This window comes from Sarcophilus harrisii, chromosome 2, assembly GCF_902635505.1.
Source record: "Sarcophilus harrisii chromosome 2, mSarHar1.11, whole genome shotgun sequence".
NCBI classification, from domain to species: Eukaryota; Metazoa; Chordata; class Mammalia; order Dasyuromorphia; family Dasyuridae; genus Sarcophilus; species Sarcophilus harrisii.
The window spans coordinates 629,814,872-629,837,920 of NC_045427.1; the positions used below are offsets into that span (position 1 = coordinate 629,814,872).

Here is a 23,049-nt window from a genome sequence, read left to right on the forward strand (position 1 = left end):
TTTTTCCTCTATTGTCATCATTTACAAAACAGTTCTTCCATTTTACCCAACATATTATCCAAGAAAGGTTTATAGGAGTCTACATTAGAAAATCTGTACTGGCATATTTTGCTTCTAATAAGAGATAGGAAATCTGAAAAACACATAAGGATCTGAAAGCAGAAGTGAATTGTTTGGTTTAGTTATGTAGAGAGAGATATGATTGAAACACCATTAGAAAGTTTGTGTGACCAAATATAAATCATGTCGCCTTTTGTTTAAAAATACAAAGCCTACTCAACAAAGGATCAGATCTATCACTTCTCTGGAGTTAACATTTTGAATTCACTGATCACTTTTTCTTTGGGATGCTTTATGGAGGTCTTAAAAATGCATGTTCATCCTGAGTGATCTTCCTTTTATATTTTCTAAATTAATAATCTTTATCTTGGGAAATATAAGACTTTTAATTCTTCTTAACCTTCCCCTTAAAAAAATACTTAGAAAATTGTATGCCTGAGAAACATCTGGCTTGAAATTTTTGAGCAACCTTTTTTTTTTTTTTTTTTTTTTTTTTTAAGGTTTAGATGAAGTCCAAGGAAATAAAGAAAATGCCTTTACTTACTGCTCTTTAAAAGACAGGTGTTTTATAGCTTAAGTATCATTTACATAGTTCAGTTATTTTCTCCTGAATTTCAGAGGCAAACAAGGTCTCATTGACCATCTGGTCCAAGTCATGGCTGAAAAAGAATTTCCTTTGCCTTATAGCTCACAATTGGCCATTTTTCCTGTGCCTAAGAGATCTCCAGGATGGGGAGGGAACTCATTATCCTGGAGACATCAACCTCAGGCTGTTTTCCTATTTCTAACTCCTGTCTTTGCTCTATCTTGCTCTTTGGCATTTTATATTGGTGAAGCTGATTTTTTAATATTCTTAGAAGACTTGACATGTACCCCTTTTCAACTTGATCTAACTTTGTGTAATGTTCTAAATGTTCAACATTTTAAAAAAATTATCTTTTATCACATCACATATATAGCTGCCCCTCCCAGCTTTGTTTAAACCTTTCATTTTTGCCTTTATCCTGGATGTTGACAAAAATGTTAAACAGCCCACAACCAAACACAAATCCCTGTGGCACTCTAATGGAGACCTCATCAAATACTTAAAGGCTCTTTTTTTTTTTAAAGTTTAAAAGTTAAAAGTTTTAAAAGTCTTGTCATTCAAGCAGTTTTGAATCCATTTAAACATACTATCTTCTGGCACATATTTCCATGGCTTTTTCACAAACATGATCCAAGAGACTTTTATAAAATATTTTGTTTAAATCTAAATAAATTACACGTCTATAGAATTTCCATGTTCTATTAAAATAATAACCCTGGTAAAAGGAACCGTTAAATTAGTTTGAATGGCCTGTGATAGATCAAAGGCAGTTTTTTTTAATGGATGCTTTTTATTATTATATTAAATTTCTTTTTTTTAATACTAATAATTTTTTATTTTTCAAAATACATGCAAAGATAGTTTTCAATATTAACTTTGCAAATCCTGGTGTTCCAGTTTTTTCTCACTTCTTCTCCCCTCTCCCCTCCCCTAAATAGTAAGTAATCCAATATAGGTTAAACATCTTCAGTTCTTCTAAACTTATTTCCACATTTATCATGCTGCACAAAAAAAATCAGATCAAAAAAGGGGGGAAAAAAGAGAAAGTAAAAAAAGGGAACTTTAAAAAAAAGTTAAATTACTATGTTGTGATCCACATTCAGTTTCCATAATATTATCTCTGTCTGCAGAAGACACTCTCCATCACAAGTTTATCATCAAATTTATTTCTGACTGTATCCTTTTCCTACCCAGTAAATGTTCCTTTTTAGCTTAGATTTTATAAAACAGGAAAATCAACCAATCCACTTGCCTTCATCTGACATTGTATGCAAAATTCCACACCAGAATTCTGCACTTGTGCAGTGAAGAGAAGGAGGTGCATTTTCTCAGCTCTTGTGTAGGGCCAAACTTGGTCATTTTAATTATGATATTAACTTTGAGTTTTGTGTTCTTTTCTATTTATATTGTTGTCATGTATATTGTTCTTTTTTTTGATGATTACCTCATTCCACATTAGTTCATAGAAGTCTTAGTATATTTCTCTGAGTCTTGTTGTGTTTCTTATCCAGATGCTGCTATAAATATTTTGGTGCATGTGGGACCTTTGTCTTTAATCATCTTGGGCACATTCCTGACCATGGATCTCTGGTTCACAGGCTATGACCTAGTCACATTTTTTAAAGCACAGTTCTCAAGTATTTTCCCCTGGTTGATCCAATTTAAAAATATATATATATATATATTTTATTAAAGCTTTTTATTTACAAAACATATGCATGGGTAATTTTTCAACATTGACCCTTGCAAAACTTTCTGTTCTTAATTTTTCCCTCCTTCCTCCCACCTCCTCCCCTAGATGACAGGTAGCCCAATACATGTTAAAGATGTTAAAATATATATTAAATCCAATATACGTATACATACAGTTATCTTACTGCACAAGAAAAAATCAGATCTAGGGGAAAAAAAAACCTGAGAAGGAAAACAAAAAGCAAGCAAACATCAACAGAAAGTGTGAAAATGCTATGTTGTAGTCCACATTCAGTTCCCACAGACCTCTCTCTGGGTGTAGATGACTCTCTCCATTACTGAACAGTTGGAATTGGTTTGAATCATCTCATTGTTGAAGAGATCCATGTCCATTAGAATTGATCATCATATGATCTTGTTGCCGTGTATAATGATCTCCTGGTTCTGCTCATTTCACTTAGAATCAGTTCATGTAAGTCTCTCCAGACCTCTCTGAAATCATCCTATTGGTCGTTTCTTATAGAACAATAATATTCCATAACATTCATATACCATAACTTATTCAGTCATTCTTCAGCTGATGGGCATCCATTCAATTTCCAGTTTCTAACCACTACAAAAAGGGGTGACACAAACATTTTTTGCACATGTGGGCCCCTTTCCCTAGTTTAAGATCTCTTTGAGATATAAGCCCAGAAGTAACACTCCTGGATCAAAGGGTATGCACAGTTAGATAACTTTTTGAGCATAGTTCCAAATTGTTCTCCAGAATGGTTGGATCCATTCACAACTCCACCAACAATGTATCAGTGTCCCAGTTTTCCCACATCCCCTTCAATATTCCGCATTATCTTTCCCTGTCATTCTAGCTAATCTGACAGGTGGTTGTAGTGGTATCTCAGAGTTGTTTTAATTTGAATTTCTCTGATCAATAGTGATTTGGAGCACCTTTTAATATGACTAGAAATAGTTTCAATTTCTTCATCTGAAAATTATTTGTTCATATCCTTTGACCATTTATCAATTGGAGAATGGCTTGAATTTTTATAAATTTGAGTTAATTCTCTATATATTTTTGAAATGAGACCTTTATCAGAACCTTTGAATGTAAAAATGTTTTCCCAGTTTATTGCTTCCCTTCTCATCTTGTCTGTATTAATTTTGTTTGTATAAAAGCTTTTTAACTTAATATAATCAAAATTATCTATTTTGTGATCAATAATGATCTCCTGTTCTTCTTTGGTCACAAATTCTTTCCTCCTCCACAGATCTGAGAGGTAAACTATTCTATGTTCTTCTAATGTGTTTATAATATCATTCTTTATGTCTGGGTCATGAATCCATTTCAACCTTATTTTGGTATACGGTATTAGGTGTGGGGTTGACCCAATTTGTAGGTGCACCGACAATTTTATTTGTATGCCTTGCTTCCTTTAGTATCTCAAATATAAAACTATTCCCTGCTCTTGTTATTTCTGACAATCTGCTGGGAATGAGGTGGGACCTCAGATTTGTTTTGATTTGTGTTTCTCTTATTAGTTTGGAACCATTTTTCATGTAATTGTTAATTCTATGAAATTCATCTTTTGGAATTATCTTCCTTTAATCATATTCTCTACAGTTTTTTCAGGAATTGATGTTGACTGACTCCTAATAGTTTGCTGACTGCATACTCTTTCCCCTTTTAAAAAATATCAGGGCCTTGTTTGCCATTTTTAGTTCTTTACTACTGCACTTTGCCTCTTTAGAGATCACCCACAGTGGCTCAGCAACCATATCTTCCCTATCAGTTAACATTGATGCCTAGATGCTCTATTGTCAGAAAGAATATTAGAACTATTTCTCATTATAAAGAATTGGCAATATCAATTATAATTTTAGGACCTTGGGGCCAATTGTCTTAAAATTAAACTGATAGGGGCAGCTAGGTAATGCAGTGGATAGAGCACCAGCCCTGAAGTCAGGAGGACTTGAGTTCAAATCTGGCCTTAGACACTTAACACTTTCTATCTGTGTAACCCTGGGCAAATCACTTACCCCCCAATTGCCTCAGGAAAAAAAAATTAAACTGATACTGATATTTTAGTTTCCTTAATGATTTGCAACTTTCTGATGCAATCCTAGAACCTATTCCTCAGATAAATTCTACTATTTTATAAGAATAAAAGTGTTTACAAATTAACATGGCATCAGATTGTACTTAGTATCTTTCTAGTGGAGTGCTACTATTTTGTCTGTTTTAGAAACCAAAAGACAGAAAAGAAATAAGCATGGCTATGTATTTATTCATACATTTTCTTTTCCCATTTCTTCATTTACTTGGCAATTCATTTGATAGTAGTTAAAGTTGAAAGAATACCTTCTTCATCAAATGACCTAATCACCTGTTTTATATCAGAACAGTCGTGACCAATCCTTGTTTGAATTGTAGTCTCTCAGATGTTGATGAATGTTTTCTAGTATTAGTTTCTGTCAATTGAAATAGTTTATCAGATAAAGAATCATGAATTTATTTTAATATTTCTACAGGAATTTATTCAGTGGAACTTGTAAATGACAGCTTATATGAGTGGCATGTTAAACTTCTCAAGTAAGTATTTTTGTATGGTTTTATTTGCCCAGTCAATGGCTACCCTAGATTTTATAAAACACTTAACTTATCCTTACTGCTCAACTTGTGATGTCTTATTTTTAATCATTCCAGTAAATGAACAAGTGTTTTAATAATGTTCACCCTGTGCTAGGCGGTTTCCCAAATGTGAGCAATGAAACGTCTACTCTCGAGAAGCTCATGGTCTGTGAGGAAAGACAATGTGTTTATATGTTTGTGTGTCTGTCTGTCCATTCTTCTGTACAAAGTAGGTAGAGAGAGGGAAGGCCCTAGTAATTGTTGGGGATCATGTAGAAGGCTTTATGTGGAAAGGATGATGGAGTTTGGATTTTTATCTTGAAAGGAAGGAGAGATTCTTTGAGGCAAAGGTGAGAAGGGAGTATATTCTAGGTGTGGGTAATGTGGGGATAGGAAATGCAGTACAGTGTGTGAACTGTAAGCTCCCTGAAGGCAGCAGACCATGTTTTATCTAGCTTTACATAATTCCCAGTGTCTAGTTCACTGCTCTTGGGACAAAGTAGCAACTTCAAAGTAAATGTTCATTTGATTGAATACTAAATGATAATGCTAGGTACTGTAACTTTTCATATTTAATTTTAAGGCACTATAATTTTTTTTTATTAAAGCTTTTTATTTTTTTTTTTTTTTTATTTTTTAAAACATATGCATGGATAATTTTTCAACATTGATCCTTGCAAAACTTTGTGTTCCAAATTTCCTTCTCTCCATCCCCTACCCTAGATGGCAAGTAATCCAATATATGTTAAACATGTTAAAAATATATGTTAAATCCAATATATGTATATATATTTATACAATTATGTTGCTGTGCAAGAAAAATCAGATCAAAAGGAACAATGCAAGCAAACAACAACAAAAAAGAATTAAAATGCTATGTGGTGGTCCACACTCAGTTCCCACAGTCCTCTCTTTGAATATAGATGGCTCTCTTCATCACAAGATCATTGAAACTGGCCTCATGATCTCATTGAAGGCACTATAATCTTGTAGCACCTCTCCTTAAATATTAGAACTGTGCTATATATGGAACTTGGTACTCCTTCAGATTGAAAAAAGAATTTGTTCCTCAAAATTAACCAGCAAAGTGTGAAATGATGGGGGGAAAAAAGGGGTGGAGTTGTGGACTACCTTGATAAGATTTATACTTGAGAAAGTAGACGGGAGGTGGGGCAAAGTTGAGAAACCAAAGTATGGGATCATTTGCTTTCTAATAAGAAGATAATAGGCTATAAGCAAGTGCTCTTGGAACTGGAACCCTGGCAGTTGTAGGCACTTTTAGGGATGGAAGCTGGACCTGTGATCTCAGTGCTAGAAAGATTCCCTTCCACCAATAAAAGTTTAGAGTACACATAAAAGATTGAACTTCCTCCATGGTCATAGCCTCTTTGTGGCCAAAGTACAACCCAACCAAAAATTGGCTGCTAAATATACTGTTAGGCAGCACCAGACAAAATGTAGGTAGGAAATGCTAAGGGCTTCCAGTTACTTTATGGAATTAATTTAGTTCTATAATTATAGTCTTCCTCAGACTTTTTCTTTTCACTTTTAGTCTCTGTTAGAAAGAGGAAAAGACAATTGTCATTCCTGGGTTTGTTTGTTTTTTTGGACCTAGTTTTAAAAAAAAAAAGGTACAGAAAAGCTGCATGTAAAACAATGATGTTTGACTTGTTAGTGGCTCTTAGCAGCCTTAGAGATCCTCCCATTAATCAGTAGCCCTGTTGCTGATACAGACAGAGGGGTTGACAAAACTCAAATGCTTTGTGATAGAGGCAGGAAGAATTCTTGTACTTTGGGCTTTTAAGATGACTTTTAGATAGGCTAAAAGCAGTGAGACTGACCTTGCTGGCCACAGCTTCCTCAGCAGCAAAAAGAGCAATTTGGACTTACCCTTGATGCTGTGATCACTTGTCTGAAAGAAGCTGGAAAACCAGCTCAATTAGAAGCAGCCTGGATGAGCATTAAGCTGTTCTGATTTGTCCTTACCTGAACTGTCCTGTTTTTACCTTAGGGTTGATCCTGACAGTCCATTACATCATGATCTTCAGGTCTTAAAAGAAAAAGAAGGGGTAGAATATATTTTGCTTAACTTTTCTTTTAAGGTAAGAAAATCTCACTGAAATCCAAATCAGATATCATTATTTTGATGCAAAATCGAGATAATGTTTTGCTTATGACCATGTTCTAGTCACTGATTGTTCTGACCCTGTTTACTCATTTATAAAGTGGGAATAATATTCATGCCCCTTCTGTCATAAAATGCTTGTGAGGAAAGTATTTTGTAAACCCAAAAGTTCTATGGCAGGGGTCCTCAAACTACAGCCCACGAGCCAGATGCGGCAGCTAAGGACGCTTATCCCCCTCACCCGGGGCAATGAAGTTTCTTTATTTAAAGGCCCACAAAACAAAGTTTTTGTTTTTACTGTAGTCTTTGCTTTACTGCTTTACTGCAGACTTTGGGTTGTTACTGTGTAGCTATAAAGATTTCCCAACAGATTTGTGAAGCTATCACTTGAAAATGTTGAACAGTTCTATACCCTTGACTTAACATCAAGTTGAGTTAGTTCTTTGGAACCAACATATTTTAGAGATGTATTAGCTTTTCTGACCTGCAGCAAAAATCTAAGCAGAACTTATCTTTGATTTATTTACCTTTATATTTTGTTCAATAAGATTAAACTTTTTGATAGTTTAATTTGTAGCTTAAATTCAATATATTCATCCTCTCAGAAGAGTTGATATTTATATTAATGAACTCATTGGATCCTCAGAACTTCCTGGTTAAGTTTCTAGTTCACATATTAATTTATAGTTTTTTTAAAGTTCAGAAGCACAGGAAGGTTATTGATTTGATATCATACAGCTATACATACAACAGCTAAGAGAATTCAGACCCAGGTCCTTAAGTATTTTGTACTCAGAAATTTCTGTCCCATTTTTTTCTTTTTGTTTTCAGCATGTGTTCACTTGACCGAGTGTCCACTCTGGCTCTTTCCAACTGAAATTATTTATACAGTGATATTGGATGGAGGGGTTGTAAACAGATTATTAGATTTTTCTTCTCTAGTCAAACTGTTAGCAAGATCATGGTTATTTTTAAACCTTTTTAAAACCAATTTTCCTCTTTTTATATTAATAGTCTTTGTATTTTGTGTTGAATTTTTTCTTTCAATGAACCCACCAAGTCTTAAGAAAGTGAGCTAAAGGGAAAAGAGCACTAGGAAAGCTCCATATAATAAAAAGGAGTCAGGAGGGAGATGGAACGGTGCTTGCTGAGAAAATAAAGTCTGGTCTTCACCAGAGAGGAGGGCTAACCTTCTTGTTTGACTTCCTGAGACCCCCGGAGCAAACTTCTGAGTTCTGGCCATTGTTCTCTGTACTCTTCTCTTTGGTTCCCCAGTCTTCAAATGTATGATCTGATTCAATCCTTTATTCCTGGGAGTTAAAATCATATACTCTGGAGCCGGAAATATCCTTTGGTTATCAGGGCAAACGGCTTTTTATTTTGGTTGGGAGAGGTAGCAAATAATAATTAATGACAGTGATAGAGTGGAGGGGAAAAACCTTTTCCTGTCTTGGTGCACCTTGGGCACTAGCTTCTCCCAGAGTTCAGTCCCAGTGTTAAGTAGCACTGATTTCCCTGCTACTCAGTTCATGCTGAAAACATTTTAATCTTCCCATTATTTTGTTTGACTTTCACTTACTGGAAAGTGACAAGTTTTATCAGGCTGTTTGTTGAAATTTAACAAAAAACAAAACAAAAACCTCCAGTTTACAGTGTTTGTTTCTTCAAACTGTATTGTAATCTGTGCTACTGGTGCTTTCTTTTTAGGATAACTTCCCCTTTGACCCTCCTTTTGTCAGAGTGGTGGCTCCCGTCCTCTCTGGAGGGTAAGTTGCTTTAGATTCACTTACTTCTTGGAGCTGGATTTTTTAAAGGGTTCAGAGTGTTTGTTGTGTCTATGGGTGTTTGTCAAAACTTGGTGGGCCTTCCATTTTTCACTCCTTTGTGATGGGGGGGAGAAGGGGAGGCAGAAAAAGTTGTGTGAATGAATGGCTCCCTCTTTTCCTCTCACCTAAAGAATCCTCCAGGGTACAGTGAAGAAAACTTTGAGGAATAAATGACTTCGTGTTTGTAGCCTTGGCAATTTGGTCCAAATATTTTACCTTTTCTGTGTTATAGACAGAAGTCACAGAAAGCTTATGAAAGTGACCATTCCTGAATTTACTTCTTTTAGGGACTATGTTAATGCTTTTGAAGGGTTTTCAGGAACCTAGAGAACTAATAGTCTTGTTGGCTTTGGAGAATCTACTAAATTTGTTCTGAATTGTAAACACTGCATATAATTCTTCAGGAATACCAATAATTAATTACATGAATAGGAATTAGTGTCACCTTTGCCAATTTTCTGGATGTGATTTGAATAAACTGCAGAAATGCTATGATATGCATTTCTCTCATTATTAGTGATATGGGCTATTTGTTCAGGGTTTGCCATTCTTTTTTTGAAGAACTATTTGACCTTGGACTACTTTTCCTGTCCTGAGGAAGGGCAAAGCATCAACATATTTAGGCTATTTCTTTGCTCAAAAACTTTCAGTGATTTCCCTGCTACTCGGCTCATGAGCTATGAGCCTAGTTTTCAAGGACTGCAGTCTTGATCTCTTTAGATCATTGTGTTTCTTTTCTTTTTCACCTTTTCCCCTTTCCATGCTCACACTGCAGCCAAGCTGATCTCCTGGGTCTTGGATCCTACCTCCTTCTGCCTTAGGGTCTTTGCACTCATTAACTTTGATGACAGAGCTGCCAGCCCAATACCACGTTTTAGCAGGGGGTTAGCTTCGAGTGCCTTCTCCTTGGCTCTGTGGCCAGAACTGACCCATTGTCTTAAGTCTGGCAAGTCTGCTTGATCTCTTTTCTACCTGGGATCATTGTCTATCTTGTTTTATAGTTCTGTGTGTCTATGGCTAATTCTCCTGGGACTTTAGAAGCTCCTTGTAGTCAAGGGCTATCCTCTTACATCTTTATCTCCCCAGCACCTTACTTTGGGAAGTCTGTAATATAAACGCTAATTGAATGTGCTGAATGTTAAGGTGGGGGGAGTATTGAGCTAATGCATCTTAAAGAGTTTGTAAATCAGAAGGCCCTACCCAAGTTTTGTTTCATCACTCAGTACATGAGAACAAAAACCATAAGTAAAAACTGAAGGCAGGAAGGGGCAAAATATGTACTGGAGCAGACTCTGGTTAAGTTGGAGTAGAAATATGAACAGATATACAACATAGGCAAGGGGAGAAAGGGGTATATAACATAGGCAAAGGGAGAAAGGGGTACTCAGAGCTTTGGTGGCTGGACTCAGGATTTCTGCCCATCTTTTTATATCTAGTCATGAAAGAGTTAGTGGTGGTTCTGTGCCAGGCAGTGTTGACTCTGCCACATACACTTTCTGATGACCGTGGAACACATTGTATTTTGCCTCATATTTTCCTCTTCCTCAGTTCTAAGTCAGTCACTTTTACCTTCTCTGTATGTCAGTGCACAGCTATCTCATCTTGAACTTTAAAACCTTGTCTTCGACAAACACGTTGCTGACTGATCAGAACTGTTTTTGCTACTGGCCCAGAACATGACCTGCTTTGAAGCTTGTAGCAACAATCCCTGATTCAGAACTTCGCTGCATGCTTTAGAAATATAAACTGCTCCTTACAGAGCTCATTGGAATATTGCAAAGATTATGTGACGTGTATCACCATTCAGCAGAAGAGTGCCTCACTTGGACTGGTATAAGAAAGGAGACATAGTGGGGGAGAATAGAAAGAGTTTTAGAGTAGGAGTCAGGCAGACCTGGGCTGGCTGTGCATGTGCCTCAGACACTAGCTGGGTCGTCTGGGGAAAAATCTTAGTGCCCTTCAACCTCAGTTTGCTCATCTAAAAGGAAGATAAAGACTACTTTACCTCATAGGATTAGGAGGGTCAGCTTCTAGGAGATAAAGCTGTTTTTGGCATCATTCCTGCATTGTGGTCACCTTATAATTCTCCACAGTGTAGACTATCAGAAGCTATGGGGATGACCCTTAGTGAGCCGCTGTTGGACTTGCCAAGTGGCCTGGGCCTTTGCTTCTCCTTTGGAAGACAGCACTGGGTTGAGCTGGATATAGAATAGCTCCTTGTAGCCATCTGGGGGACTGGACTTAGCCCTGTCAGTGCTAGAATATTGGTTCGAGGTTTCTATTAAGTACTCATCAAAAACCAAGGTAGTTTATCCTCTTGGTTGAGGAGCAAGGCTGACCACTTCCTCCTTTCCCCAACCATTTTCTCTTCAATGGAATGCTTGTAACTGAGCTGAGAGTCTTAGAGATGCTGCTTTTATCCTTATCGTGGTGGAGCTGTATGTGTGTTGTAGCTGACAGTGTGTTGGCACTGTCCCATAGAGGGGACAGAAGTCACAGGGAGCAACCCAGGCTTTAGCATGAGATTTTCTAATCTATCTCCCCACCACATTTTACAAATGGGAGAACTAAGACCAGGCATGGGAGAGCAATTCACTGTGAATCCTGTGGCTACAAAGTAGCCAAATTAGAGCTCAGACCTTTGGGGACATTGGCATGTATATAAGAAAGAAATCACTCAACTTAGATTCCTTAATTTTACAGAAAAGGAAACTGAGGCCCCCAAATCAGAAAACACCCAGTGGGTACATGGATACTAAGCAGTAAATTCAAACTTCTAGACACTTTTCTCCCTTTGCTATCATGCATTCCCTGTTATTAAGAAATATTGGGGTTATTTTTCTTCTTAGTAATCTCTCTTGGTTCCATTTCCTGACCAGGGAGACTTCTGCTTTAGATCTCACGTAAAACCTGTGAATTCTGAATGACATGAAATGGGAATGGGGTAGGGAGAAGAAGGGGACAAAGAAAAAAGGAGAGAGACAGAGATAAAAGACACACTTCTTGGTAATTATTCACCAGTACTGGAATGACATCTTTAATTAGCACATCTGTTTTCACAAAACAGAGCTTTTCCAAAGTTTTTAACCCTCAAAGGATGCTTCAAGTTTGTTTTTGTTTGTTTTTTCTGTTTTTTATTGGTGGAAGGCAATGAGGAATGATTGGAGCTTTTTTTCCCCCATTTGCATAAGAAACTTCCCCCTAACTAAGCTAAGTATATGCTATATATTGATTTGTTCAAGATTGTTTAAAAAAAAAAATCAGGCTTCCCATTTTGAAACTGAATTGTCCACGTGTTGAGTTCTATGACATTTATGGATGATGAACACCACAAATAGGGGTTCAGTTATTATTCTTTAGTAATAGAACATGATTCGTAGATCTTAGAGCTGGAAGGGGGCTTTATTGAAGCTAACTCCCTCACTTTTCAGATAAGGAAACTGAGGCAGAAAGAATGTAGTGATTTGCCTAGGATTACACAATTAGTAAGTGTCTGACTTAGGTTTTTCACTCAGGCCTTCCTAACTTCCAGTTTGTTGCCCTGTTCATGATGCCAGACTAATTCCTAGGGGGTGCTGGGTCAGGCTGGTTTCCTCAAGGTTTTTTTTTGTTGTTGTTGTTGTTGTTGTTGTTGCTAAAGAGTTCCTCAGGGATAGAATACACTTAAATAGGCCTAAGAGTTTGGGAAGGACAGGTCAGAAAGGAGAAAAATAACCTAAACTAGCCAAGGTAATGTGAAAGTAAGTAGAAGAGAGTGACATTGTCAAAAGCAAATGCAGTATAAGGAGAAGACAAATTGTAATAATGAAAAGGGAAGTCTGAAATTTAATTAAATAATGAGAACATTTGGCCTTACTTAAGTAAGGAAACCTTATTTAAAATGTTTTTGTTTGTCTCTTCCTAAAATTTTGATTGGGAATAATTAAGCTCTGATATAATATCAGCCTAAGTAAAAAGGGATTTTAGTGTAATTTTTTAATAAAGGCAGAAATAAATATGACAAGTCAAAAATCAAGACTGACTCTTAATCTCTCTTTAAGGTATGTGTTGGGTGGTGGTGCATTATGCATGGAACTTCTCACAAAACAGGTAAATACATTTCACGTTACATTTCTTTGTCATGAAGAGTATTAGGGTTGTAAATGATATAGCCCCAGATAAGTTCCGATGGAGTGAATGTGGGTCCATGGAACATCCTGGTGAGAGTAGAAAACCGACTTCCTGTGGTTATAGCAGTTAATCTCTGACCTCTGTGCCCTGGCTACCTGGTAGCCAAGAACAAGGAAGACCTCTTGTTTGGCCTCTGGGGCCTTAAATCTGGCCTGCCCTGGAAGCCTTCGTGTTCTTTTGTGTTGGAACAGAATGAGGCCTTTGATAAGGACCTTCATGTAGGATTGTGGGAACTTTTTAAATGTGAAAAGTTAGCTTTAAACGTGAGTTTAGTTTTCAGTTATTTATGTGTCACCTGCTTATGATAAAAAGTCGAATTTATAATAATCAGCATGTCTGTCAAATCAGATGACCAAATTGAATCGCCACATGTTTATAGATGTATCTACTTCTACTTTTAGGGCTGGAGTAGTGCCTATTCAATAGAATCTGTCATCATGCAGATCAATGCCACTTTGGTCAAAGGAAAAGCCAGAGTCCAGTTTGGAGCTAATAAGGTAATTTCATCCAGACTTGCCTTGACCTTCCCACTCCCTACCCCTATCCTCCCTCTTACATGCAGAATACAAAATGATAAACATGTTTCATGATAAACAACAAATGTAGTTCTGGAAAGTTATATATGTTGATCAAATTGTCGGTTGAATTTGGTTTTCCTTGACTTCGTTCACAACAGAGATTTTATTTCAGATTGGTTTTCTGTTGATTACTTTGTCTTAAATCAGTCAAGTAGTCAAGGTTAATCATAGTAACTTTCATTTATATATTACTTGGTTTTTCTAAGTGGTTTTTCATTGATTATCTCATTTTATCTTCAAAACAACTCAGTGAGAAAAATCTATCGTTTGATCCTCCAAACAACTCTGTGAGGAGATCTCAGTGCAGATGAAGAAACTGGAACTCAAAGAATTACCAAGTAATCTGCAGCTTGGAAATAACTCAAGCAGGATCTGAATGCAGGTCTTTTGGACTGTAAAATTTAGTGCTATCTTCACCAAGCCACAAATAAGCAATTCAGTGAGGAGGAAGTGCCCATTTAAAGTCACTTTTTAGTAAGGCCTTCTGCAAAGAGAAGAGTCTTTATGAGTCAGTCACCCTGTCTTTTAACTTTGGATTTCCATATAATGTTGTTTTGTAAAATAGGACTTCTATGACCTTTACCTTTATTTTGATTTCCTATAAATATCAGTCCAAAGAGCTATTGCTCTAATGAGCAATTTTAGACTAGACCTATGATGTCTTTGGCCTAAGGAATACCTCAGAAGAAAACTTTCCCCAGGAAGAATGGGATGCCCTGCTCTGGATTGCTTGGAGAGAATTAAAGCATTTCCTGGGCCTTGTCCAGGGAGCACACAAGCAGAACTTGAAAGCCAAGTTTCAGGCTATCTACTAGCCCACAATCTTTCTACATTTATCTTACTACCGTTTAGTCATTTTCAGCCATCTCCCGAGCCATAAAGAATAAGTATTTGAAGAGATAGAAAATTTAGTATCTTTTTCATATGTTCCCCCATTTCTTTCAGAGATTTTTTTTTTTTAACAGCAACTTGAAGTGGAAGAACAGAGTATTTTAAATGAAAAGTTCTGTTGAGTCCTTAATTTCATGAGTGCATGTACCTTCTCCACAAAGAAAACAACTTCTAATCTTTTATGTCATCATAACTCCACAGTAATCACCTTGAAGAGGATCAGCCTCCAGGTGACAAGCTGTTCTTCACATGTTAGTGAGGCCGATCCTGGCATTAGAGATGTTCAGGCCATCCCTGGGCCAGAACTTGGAACCTTTCCAACATGAAAATTTGGGCCTGCCCCTGAACTCTTCTCCTGTCCTGACTCGGGGCTTTGGAGCAGACCACGGAAGTGATGATTGGGTGACAGAGGCTGGATTTTGTGGTGAAGTGAAAGTCTAAAGACTTGGATTCAAATCCTAGCTGTGTGAACTCAGCAAAGTCACATCAACTTTTGGGACTAAGTTTTCCCATCTCTAAAATGGGGTTGATGATAGTAGTTCCACAGCCTACTTTCCAGAGCTGTTGCAGGGAAAGCATTTTCTAAAAATAGTCAAATGAGGTAGAAGTTCTTGTAAAGGGAGATCCTAAGTTGTACTCATTTTGAGGAATTAAGAGGTAGGTGAATTTGAGGGAGGAAATTATATAGCTTGTGAGCTGAGACCTCAGGTTACTAATGTTTGGAGCTATATATTCAGTCTCCTGTCTGAACCAGATAAGATATTTGTAAACATTTAAAAGCCTCTATGTGCTACCTGTTCTTTGGCGAGTGTGAGTACTCTTGGTTATATGTCATCAATTGTGTTATAATGAGTGATGCCCTAATAACTTCTTGGTCTAAAATATGTTTAAAACTCTTCCTTTCAGAATCAGTATAACCTAGCAAGAGCACAACAATCCTATAAATCCCTAGTACAGATACATGAGAAGAACGGTATGTCAAATTGTCATTTTGGAGCTATGTGTTTGTAAATATATTCTTTGTGTGAACTTTAAAATGTCCTGAAGAAATTTCAGCAAACCTCCTAACTCAGACTGTGGCAGTTTTGTAGTTCTGGTAATCAGGATAACTTTGAGCCATTGTTTACCTTTGTAGACAAAAAAAAGCATTTGTTAGGTACATTAATGATAGAGGCAAAATTCCCTTCTTCATACACTAAGGTGTTGGATGCGCTTCAAGGATAGAAAGAAAAAGGAGAAGCCTTCAGAGAGTTTCTCTGTTCCTGAAGGTCACAGTATGCCATTTTCAGAGGACTGAGTGCAGATTCTAACTCTGCTATGTAAAACTCTTTCCTTCTCTTCTTTAAAATGGAAAGAGTAAGATTAACAAAATGCTGTATAAATGGGGGGTGTCAGTTATTGTCGCTTACTCCCTGTGTGACTTGGGGCAAACCCTTTCTCCTTTTTGAACATGGACTCGCTACTTACCTCCTCAGATCCCCAGGTCTTCTAATCCTAATTAAGTGAACAAATTAATTTAAAACTCTGAGATGTGTAAGTTTCTATGTAACTCAGTCCTTTTACAGATTCGGGTTGGTCTTAGTCTAAGTGAGAATTGTTTAGTATTTACAAAAGAAACTATTTTATTTTCATATATTACTTGTTTTTAATGGCTCCTAAACAAAAGCCAAGGCTTTTCTGATCAGAGTAAAATGACTGTGGTAAGAAGTGACATCTCAAGTGTCACACCAATGTTACCTATCGTGATCTTTCTCTACATACTGATTGGTCGTCCTATAGAAAATAAGACTAAACATATAGTACTATTTTGTAATTGAAGAAACTTTTTAGGTTAGGAAGGAGCCTCAACTACCAGCTCTTAACACCCACCAGCTAACACAAAAAATGTCTGTCCTGCCTACCACCACTCCTGGCTCCCCAAAATCCCAGTTCCGATGACTCCATTCCTCCCAAATTTTGTATTTGTACACCTCAAAAATCTTGCATTTTGCTACAGTTGTGATCCAATAGTAATATTCTGGCACAATGGGCATTCTTAACTTTTATTGGTGGGTATGAAATTAATAGCAATAAAGATGAGTTCTAGAAAGCACACTGTATTTATTATCGCTGATGAGTTGAAAGCCCATGGGGGGGCGGGGTGGATAGGTATGAAACTCAGTAGCAGTGGGACAACAGTGGAGAGACTCTGGGCTGAGAAATGAATATTGTAGAAGTTTTATTTTCCATTATAATTTACAATCAGTTGATAATAACTCTTTTATAGTCTGTAGGCATTGCATTGCTTTTGTTATCAATATGGGCAATGGTTTCTACAAGTTTTATAGCAAGTTTAAACAGTAATAGTGTTTAGATAAAATGTGATAAAGTGAAAGATAAAGGTGGCGGTTAAGCTTTCCTTTCTGAAAAACTAAACAGAAGCCTGGATTTTTTTCAAATCACCAGCTCATCAAAACTTTTGTTTTCCCCTTTCCCAGGCTGGTACACACCTCCAAAGGAAGATGGTTAAGTGGATGGACCGTTCTTTGCCTGGACTGATGTCACTCTAATGAAATTTCCTGCCAGCGGATAATAAGCTACAAGTGCCCCTATAAACAGTCATACTGAAGACTTTAGTTATTAAATTTGTTAGTGGATAAAAAATTATTTGACATCCAGTGTAGGTTACAGCCTTTCTATTCTGCTCATCATAGGTATCTTGAACTGAGCAGTTTGGGACCTTTATTGGTCCATTTCTTCCCACCTCCCTTTCATTGAAAGTGAAACCTCCAAAGCAGGCAAGTCAGCATTAAATTATACACACACAACTTGTACACATGCACACATACACTCTTACACATACATACACACACAGCACATATACATACACACAGCACACGCACACACACACACACACACACAAGAGTTCGATGAGTTGCAATGGGGTTTGAGATTCTTACCTTTCATAGGATAATGGACTACAAAGACTTGCAATATATGGTTTCATTTAAAACCAGTAAAGCTTCAATCATTGTTTAATACTGTTTTAGAGATTTCAGGTCTTGTAAAATCACAGGTTTGGGGGTCTTTTTCTGGTCTAAAATGAAAACATTTGTAGTATTGCCAAATTAATGACATAGGAAACCCCACATATATGTTGTCAATTACACTTTTTAAAAATGGCTACATGAAGATATGAACTGTGTCTCAAAGAGATACTTATAATTGGATTATGTTGTATTTGAGCAGAGCAAGGCTGTGCCAATTAAAAACTTAGAACTTCTACTGGGGCCTGTCTTGCTGGGCTGTACCTGCTACTTGTTGGTTCAATTTACCTTATAAAGAGGAACCACAGTTTAAAGCTTGAAGTTATTTAAAATACTAAAAGCCGTTGGGGGCGTTCCATTTATTAACGGGGTGTTGCAATCATTTGTAAACTAATGAACTTCTAAAGTGATTGGCAAAATAAAACTTAAGTCCTTGAGCAAAATCTCTCATTCATCAGAGAACAAAAAGGCATCACTTCTGAAGAAACTTAAAATAATGTTGCCAGAGTCATAGCCGTGGGTTTGATGTTGAAAGACTGATGGAAATACATACATGATGTGAACGCTTTTTTCTCTTTCTTAGAAGATGGTATGGATTGGTGTAATGTCTTCATTTTATTGCCTTACTTGAACCAGTTCTATTTGGTTACTAACAGACCTTTTATACCCCAGGTTTAAACTAAAGGTATAATTTAAGTATTAAGCACTTTTTAAAAGAAACCCAGGAGCAGCACATCTTCGTATTCCATACCTGTCAGTGAAAACATAAAATGGTTTTTTTCTTATCAGGCATTTGCTTTAAGATCCAATTTTTAGCTTTGAAAACCACATTGGAAAGACTTGGCACTACTTCTGATAACTTGTTTTTAATTACCTTTTAGGTTGTTTGTTGTGTTCTTCATTTTAAATTAAAGGTAGTTGAAGATGTCCTAGCCTCCTTGCTTTTTTGGTTCTATTTGTATAAAGTCCTGATATCTTGTTGCTCAGATAACAGCCTTAAGTGTTAAGGCAGATCTCTTTTTAAGCATTTTAAAGTTCCTTAAACCTGAGGCTAAAATATTGAATACATTATTGAATTCTTTAATACTCAGATGGATAACAGGTTGACAGCTGTGCATTTGGCATGCTTAGTTTTGGATTTCATTTTTCATTGCAGAATTATTTGGCAATGTAAAGTCAATTTGTAAACTTGCATCAAGTTTATGAATAAAGAACCATTTTAAAAATGACATGTGTCTTCATTTATGCTTCAGAAGATACTCTGCTTTATGCAAGGCTGAGTTCACGATAAAGGTAAACTTAAGTCAGTCTTCATATGTGACATTTCAAGGCCATTAACCACAATGTACCTGCCTTTCAAATTTCAATACTGCATACTCAGGTAGAATAATGTAGTTATGTGGTAATATATATCTCTCAAATACTCATTGATTCTCCCTGAGTTACAAAATATCTTTTTCTAATTTTAGACTATAGTATGTTAAATTTATTTATATAAGGGGTAAACTTTTTTTTTTGGATGAGGTAATTGTGAATAAGTGACTTGCCCAGAGTCACACAGCTAGGAAATATTGTCTGAGACCAGATTTGAACTCGGGACACAGCTAGGAAATGTTAAATATTTGAGGCTGGATTTGAACTCTTCTGACTCCAGGGTCAGTGCTCTATCCACTGTATCATCTAGCTTCCCCAAGGGGGGATTCTTATGTCTGGAACTCTCAAATCTTGGACCAAGATAGAAGAATATCATACAGTTGCTGTATCAAAAATGTAGCTTACACTTCCTCAGAAAGGTCATATAAAAGGGTCATGTTCCTCTTCTCCAGTGCCGTGGGGAGATGCCAGACTTAGGGGACACACGGATACCTGAAGGTTGATTCACCAGAACAGACAGAAAAAGATGCATGTCAGGGAAACTTTGTGAAGATCAAAATTTCCATGCCCTTCCAGAAGCTGGGAGCTTTCCTGAATCTGCCCCACAACCAAGCTACTTCAATAGCTAATGAGCATTTGTTAACCATCTGCCAAGTGCCAGTCACTACTGGAGACACTGATGACATCAGGGTAGTGGAAGCAAACCTTTCCCTAGAGGAGAGATAGCTCATATATATGAGCATATGTTAAATATACATAAGGTAATTTGGGAGGGGAGATCACTAGCACATGGTAGAATGTGGCATACTAGAAATGCTAAGGGATGGGGGTGAGGAAGGATCACCCCTCAGACAAGGATGGTTGCCTATGTAAGGACATCCAGCCAGCTGTGTTACAATCTTGGAAAGGTTAATATTGACCCAGTTTGTGAAGAACTTTAAATGCTACACAGAGGAATCAGTGTTTGATCTTAGGCTTGCCATGATCAAACTTCAGGGTGGTCACAGCAGATGGATCATATTAACTACATGCCTCCCCATTCCTAGGATGGCAAGGGATTTGCCAAAGCGTCAGCCTGCTTGCAGTGTTCACTGGCCATGGTGCTGATCATGTCTTAAGATTCTGAAGTGCTCTCCTCTGCATATACAGAGAACGATGACCAGAAGGCAGCATAAACTGACCAAAAGGAAGACATCTCTATAGCAGTGTACATAAAAGAAAGCTACTTCTGACTGTAATACTGCCTACACCTGTTAGTCTCATCCTGCAGAGAATATATAATTGTAAGTATTTTTAATAATGTAATCAATAACTGGGCTTTTCTTACACTATAACAAAGAAAAAGCTGAGCAGAATTTACCAAAATAGCCACTAGATCTGGCAGAATGTGCAGTTTTCTTCACCTGTCTTCTCAAACGTGACTGATAACAAGTTGAACAAAACTTGAACAATTTGATAGTTTTTTTCCATATTACAAGTAAATGGTACTGTTTACAATTCAACATGCTTTCAAAAAGCATTTATTAATGACCTGTTATGTACTACTATCTGGATACAAATTCAAAAAACACATTTGAAGACTCCTGTTGTGAAAATTTTGTGTAGTGCATCATAAGTCTTTTTGTTAAACCCAGATATTTGAATAATAAGCTTGCTTGAAGTGAGATAACACCTACAGTCACTCTGCAATTGCTACCTTACTAGATTTTGATTGGCCAGAATCTAACAGCGTATTGTCTAGCTTCCATCTCCCCTCAAATCCTATGCCATTCTCGGTTCATATCCACAGATTTTCCTACTTTCACAGACTCACAGAACATAAAAGGCCAAATCTTTATGATATAACTGTTTTAGTCCAGTCTCATTTTGTAGATGAGGAAAACGACCCCTAGAGAGGTAAAGGGAGTACAGTAAATAAACTGAAATCAAATTTGAATCCAGGGCTAGTGCACTCAATACCCAGAGAAAAGTCTCTGTAAAACATATCTAACAAACCAAACAGACTTTGCTTAAAGATGGCTGCTGAAGAAAAACCTGTCTCCTCCTGTGTCAGTCCCTTCCTTAATGGACAGTTCTGCTAGAAAATTGTTTTCACTCCTAGGTCTGCCCTCAGAGGCAGAGAACAGATCTAATCCCACTTGCCTTGGATATTCCCTTCAAATAGGCAAAACCACCAGACACACTTGCCTAAGATCACACAGCTAATGTGTTTGAGGTCAAATTTGAACTCAGATCCTCCTGACTATAGGGCTGGTGCTCTATCCACTTCATCATCTAGTTGCCCCTACATGGTTTATTCTTGAACTCCATCATCCTCACTGCCGTTCTGTGGAAAATCTTGATATTGTGTGCTGCCTAAAATGTGACAAACGGTCTCAACACATTATTACACATGTGGGCTGACAGCCAGCTGAGGGCAGTGGGCTTAATTCCTTTGGCTTAAATGATAGGCCTCTCATAATAAAGCTGAAGGCTTTGGTTGCCATAGCACATTGCTGATTCATTCCGGTCTCAATGCACTCTGGGTAAGTGAGTTGAGGATCTCAAGTACAGCACAGGGACTGCAGAGAAAGGCAATCAAGCCAGCTTTTTATGTGCAGAAAAGAGAGTTGGAAGGATGAGAATAGTTAAATACACATGTAGATATAAATAGATTTTATCAGGTGTTATTGATGAAACTCTTCATAAGGGCTGTTTCTAATCAAAAAATCTGTTACTTTTTTTTTATCCGATAGAAGATACATGTTTTTGTGTTGAACCAGATTTTCTAGGAAGAGCATAAAATACTTTTTCGTTAAATGGAATGTTTTTAAACTTGTCTGACTTAACTCAAATCTTCACCTAAAGATTTATGCTTTCCAGTACCAATCTTTAAATTTTCCAAAACTCTTATGCATAATACATTTAATTTTTTCTTCTTCTATATGTGAGTTGATCTTTTTTTTACAGTATGGTGGAAAGTAATGAAAATTCCTCAAGTCATTAAAACAAGGTCCTATAAGAAATTAATATTAGCTAATCTCTTTACCAAACCAGAAGAATAAAGAAAATTCATATGTAATTCAGATTATGTACGCCACATAGCAGTACACATGCCACCTCTCTGGGTTCAAGGACTTGATCAATTTGAATAATTTCAAGTTCTTTTTAACTACAGTGTTTAATTCAGTTTTGTTTGTATTACTTTGGTAATAAAGAATGAATTTTGTCCAGAAATAGCTTAAAAATCAATCAACTTTTCTTTACTTACAATGTCAGTCAACAAATGTCTACTATGTGCCAAACACTGTGCTAAGCACTGGGGTGCAGACAGGAAAAAGTATATAGCCCCTTGTCTTGATGGAACTTACAATCTAATGAGGAAAGACAACACACAAAAAGCTTAAGATAGATTGGGAAGAGAAGGTACCCAGCATGAAGACAAAATGGAAAAGCCCAAAGGAGTACAGCTGAATGGACAATGAAGAGATGGCTGATCTGTATACCTACCTTAAATGGAAATTTTGGGAAAGAGCTCTCCAGCTCCCCAATCAGGAGGGTCCAGGAAGACTGGATGATGGGTGAGTATCAGGGCTGATGCAATCTTGCAAGATGATGAGGTTCCAGGGATCATGATGGAAAAATCCAAAGGAAATGTAGGCAGATTGAAAATGAAGAGGATATCTTGAATACTGAATCATGCAAAAGATAATTGCAATTGATGATTTTAACAATGCCAAATGATGATTTGGAGAAAAATTTCTAACTCTGTAGCTATTCCAGACTTTTCTTCCCAATATTGTGTTAATACCATGAGAATAAAATGCAATTAAGTTTGCTTTCAAATATTACTAAAGCTACACTCATTTGAAGTAGACAGTAATATATTGAAATATGTTCCCATGGTTGACAGCAATTCTGAAATAACAGCTGATCAAATTCTACTACAGAGAAATCATTAGAATACTTCAAAATTGTAGATGCTTCATCAATTATGATACAAATGTTAGTGTTCTCTTTCATAATATTCTTAGATTTTATCTTTATATTAATTTCTTTTGTGATATGTTCTTGCTATTGAACTTATGTCATGTATGTAAACAAACTCTTAAT

The 23,049-nt window shown here is 36.8% G+C and overlaps 1 protein-coding gene across 3 annotated transcripts in view; it reads left to right on the forward strand.

Moving 5' to 3' along the window:
* Window positions 1-18,812, forward strand: part of UBE2Q2 (ubiquitin conjugating enzyme E2 Q2) — a 68,546-nt gene extending 49,734 nt beyond the window's left edge. For all 3 annotated transcript variants that reach the window (XM_031956787.1, XM_031956788.1, XM_031956789.1), the window contains exons 7-13: window positions 4,868-4,928; window positions 6,979-7,069; window positions 8,800-8,858; window positions 12,959-13,007; window positions 13,490-13,585; window positions 15,464-15,530; window positions 17,035-18,812. In XM_031956787.1, coding sequence (XP_031812647.1) covers window positions 4,868-4,928; window positions 6,979-7,069; window positions 8,800-8,858; window positions 12,959-13,007; window positions 13,490-13,585; window positions 15,464-15,530; window positions 17,035-17,066 — 455 coding nt within the window. In that variant the 3' untranslated portion in view covers window positions 17,067-18,812. The remainder of the gene's footprint in view (window positions 1-4,867; window positions 4,929-6,978; window positions 7,070-8,799; window positions 8,859-12,958; window positions 13,008-13,489; window positions 13,586-15,463; window positions 15,531-17,034) is intronic.
* The last annotated feature ends 4,237 nt before the right edge of the window (window positions 18,813-23,049 follow it).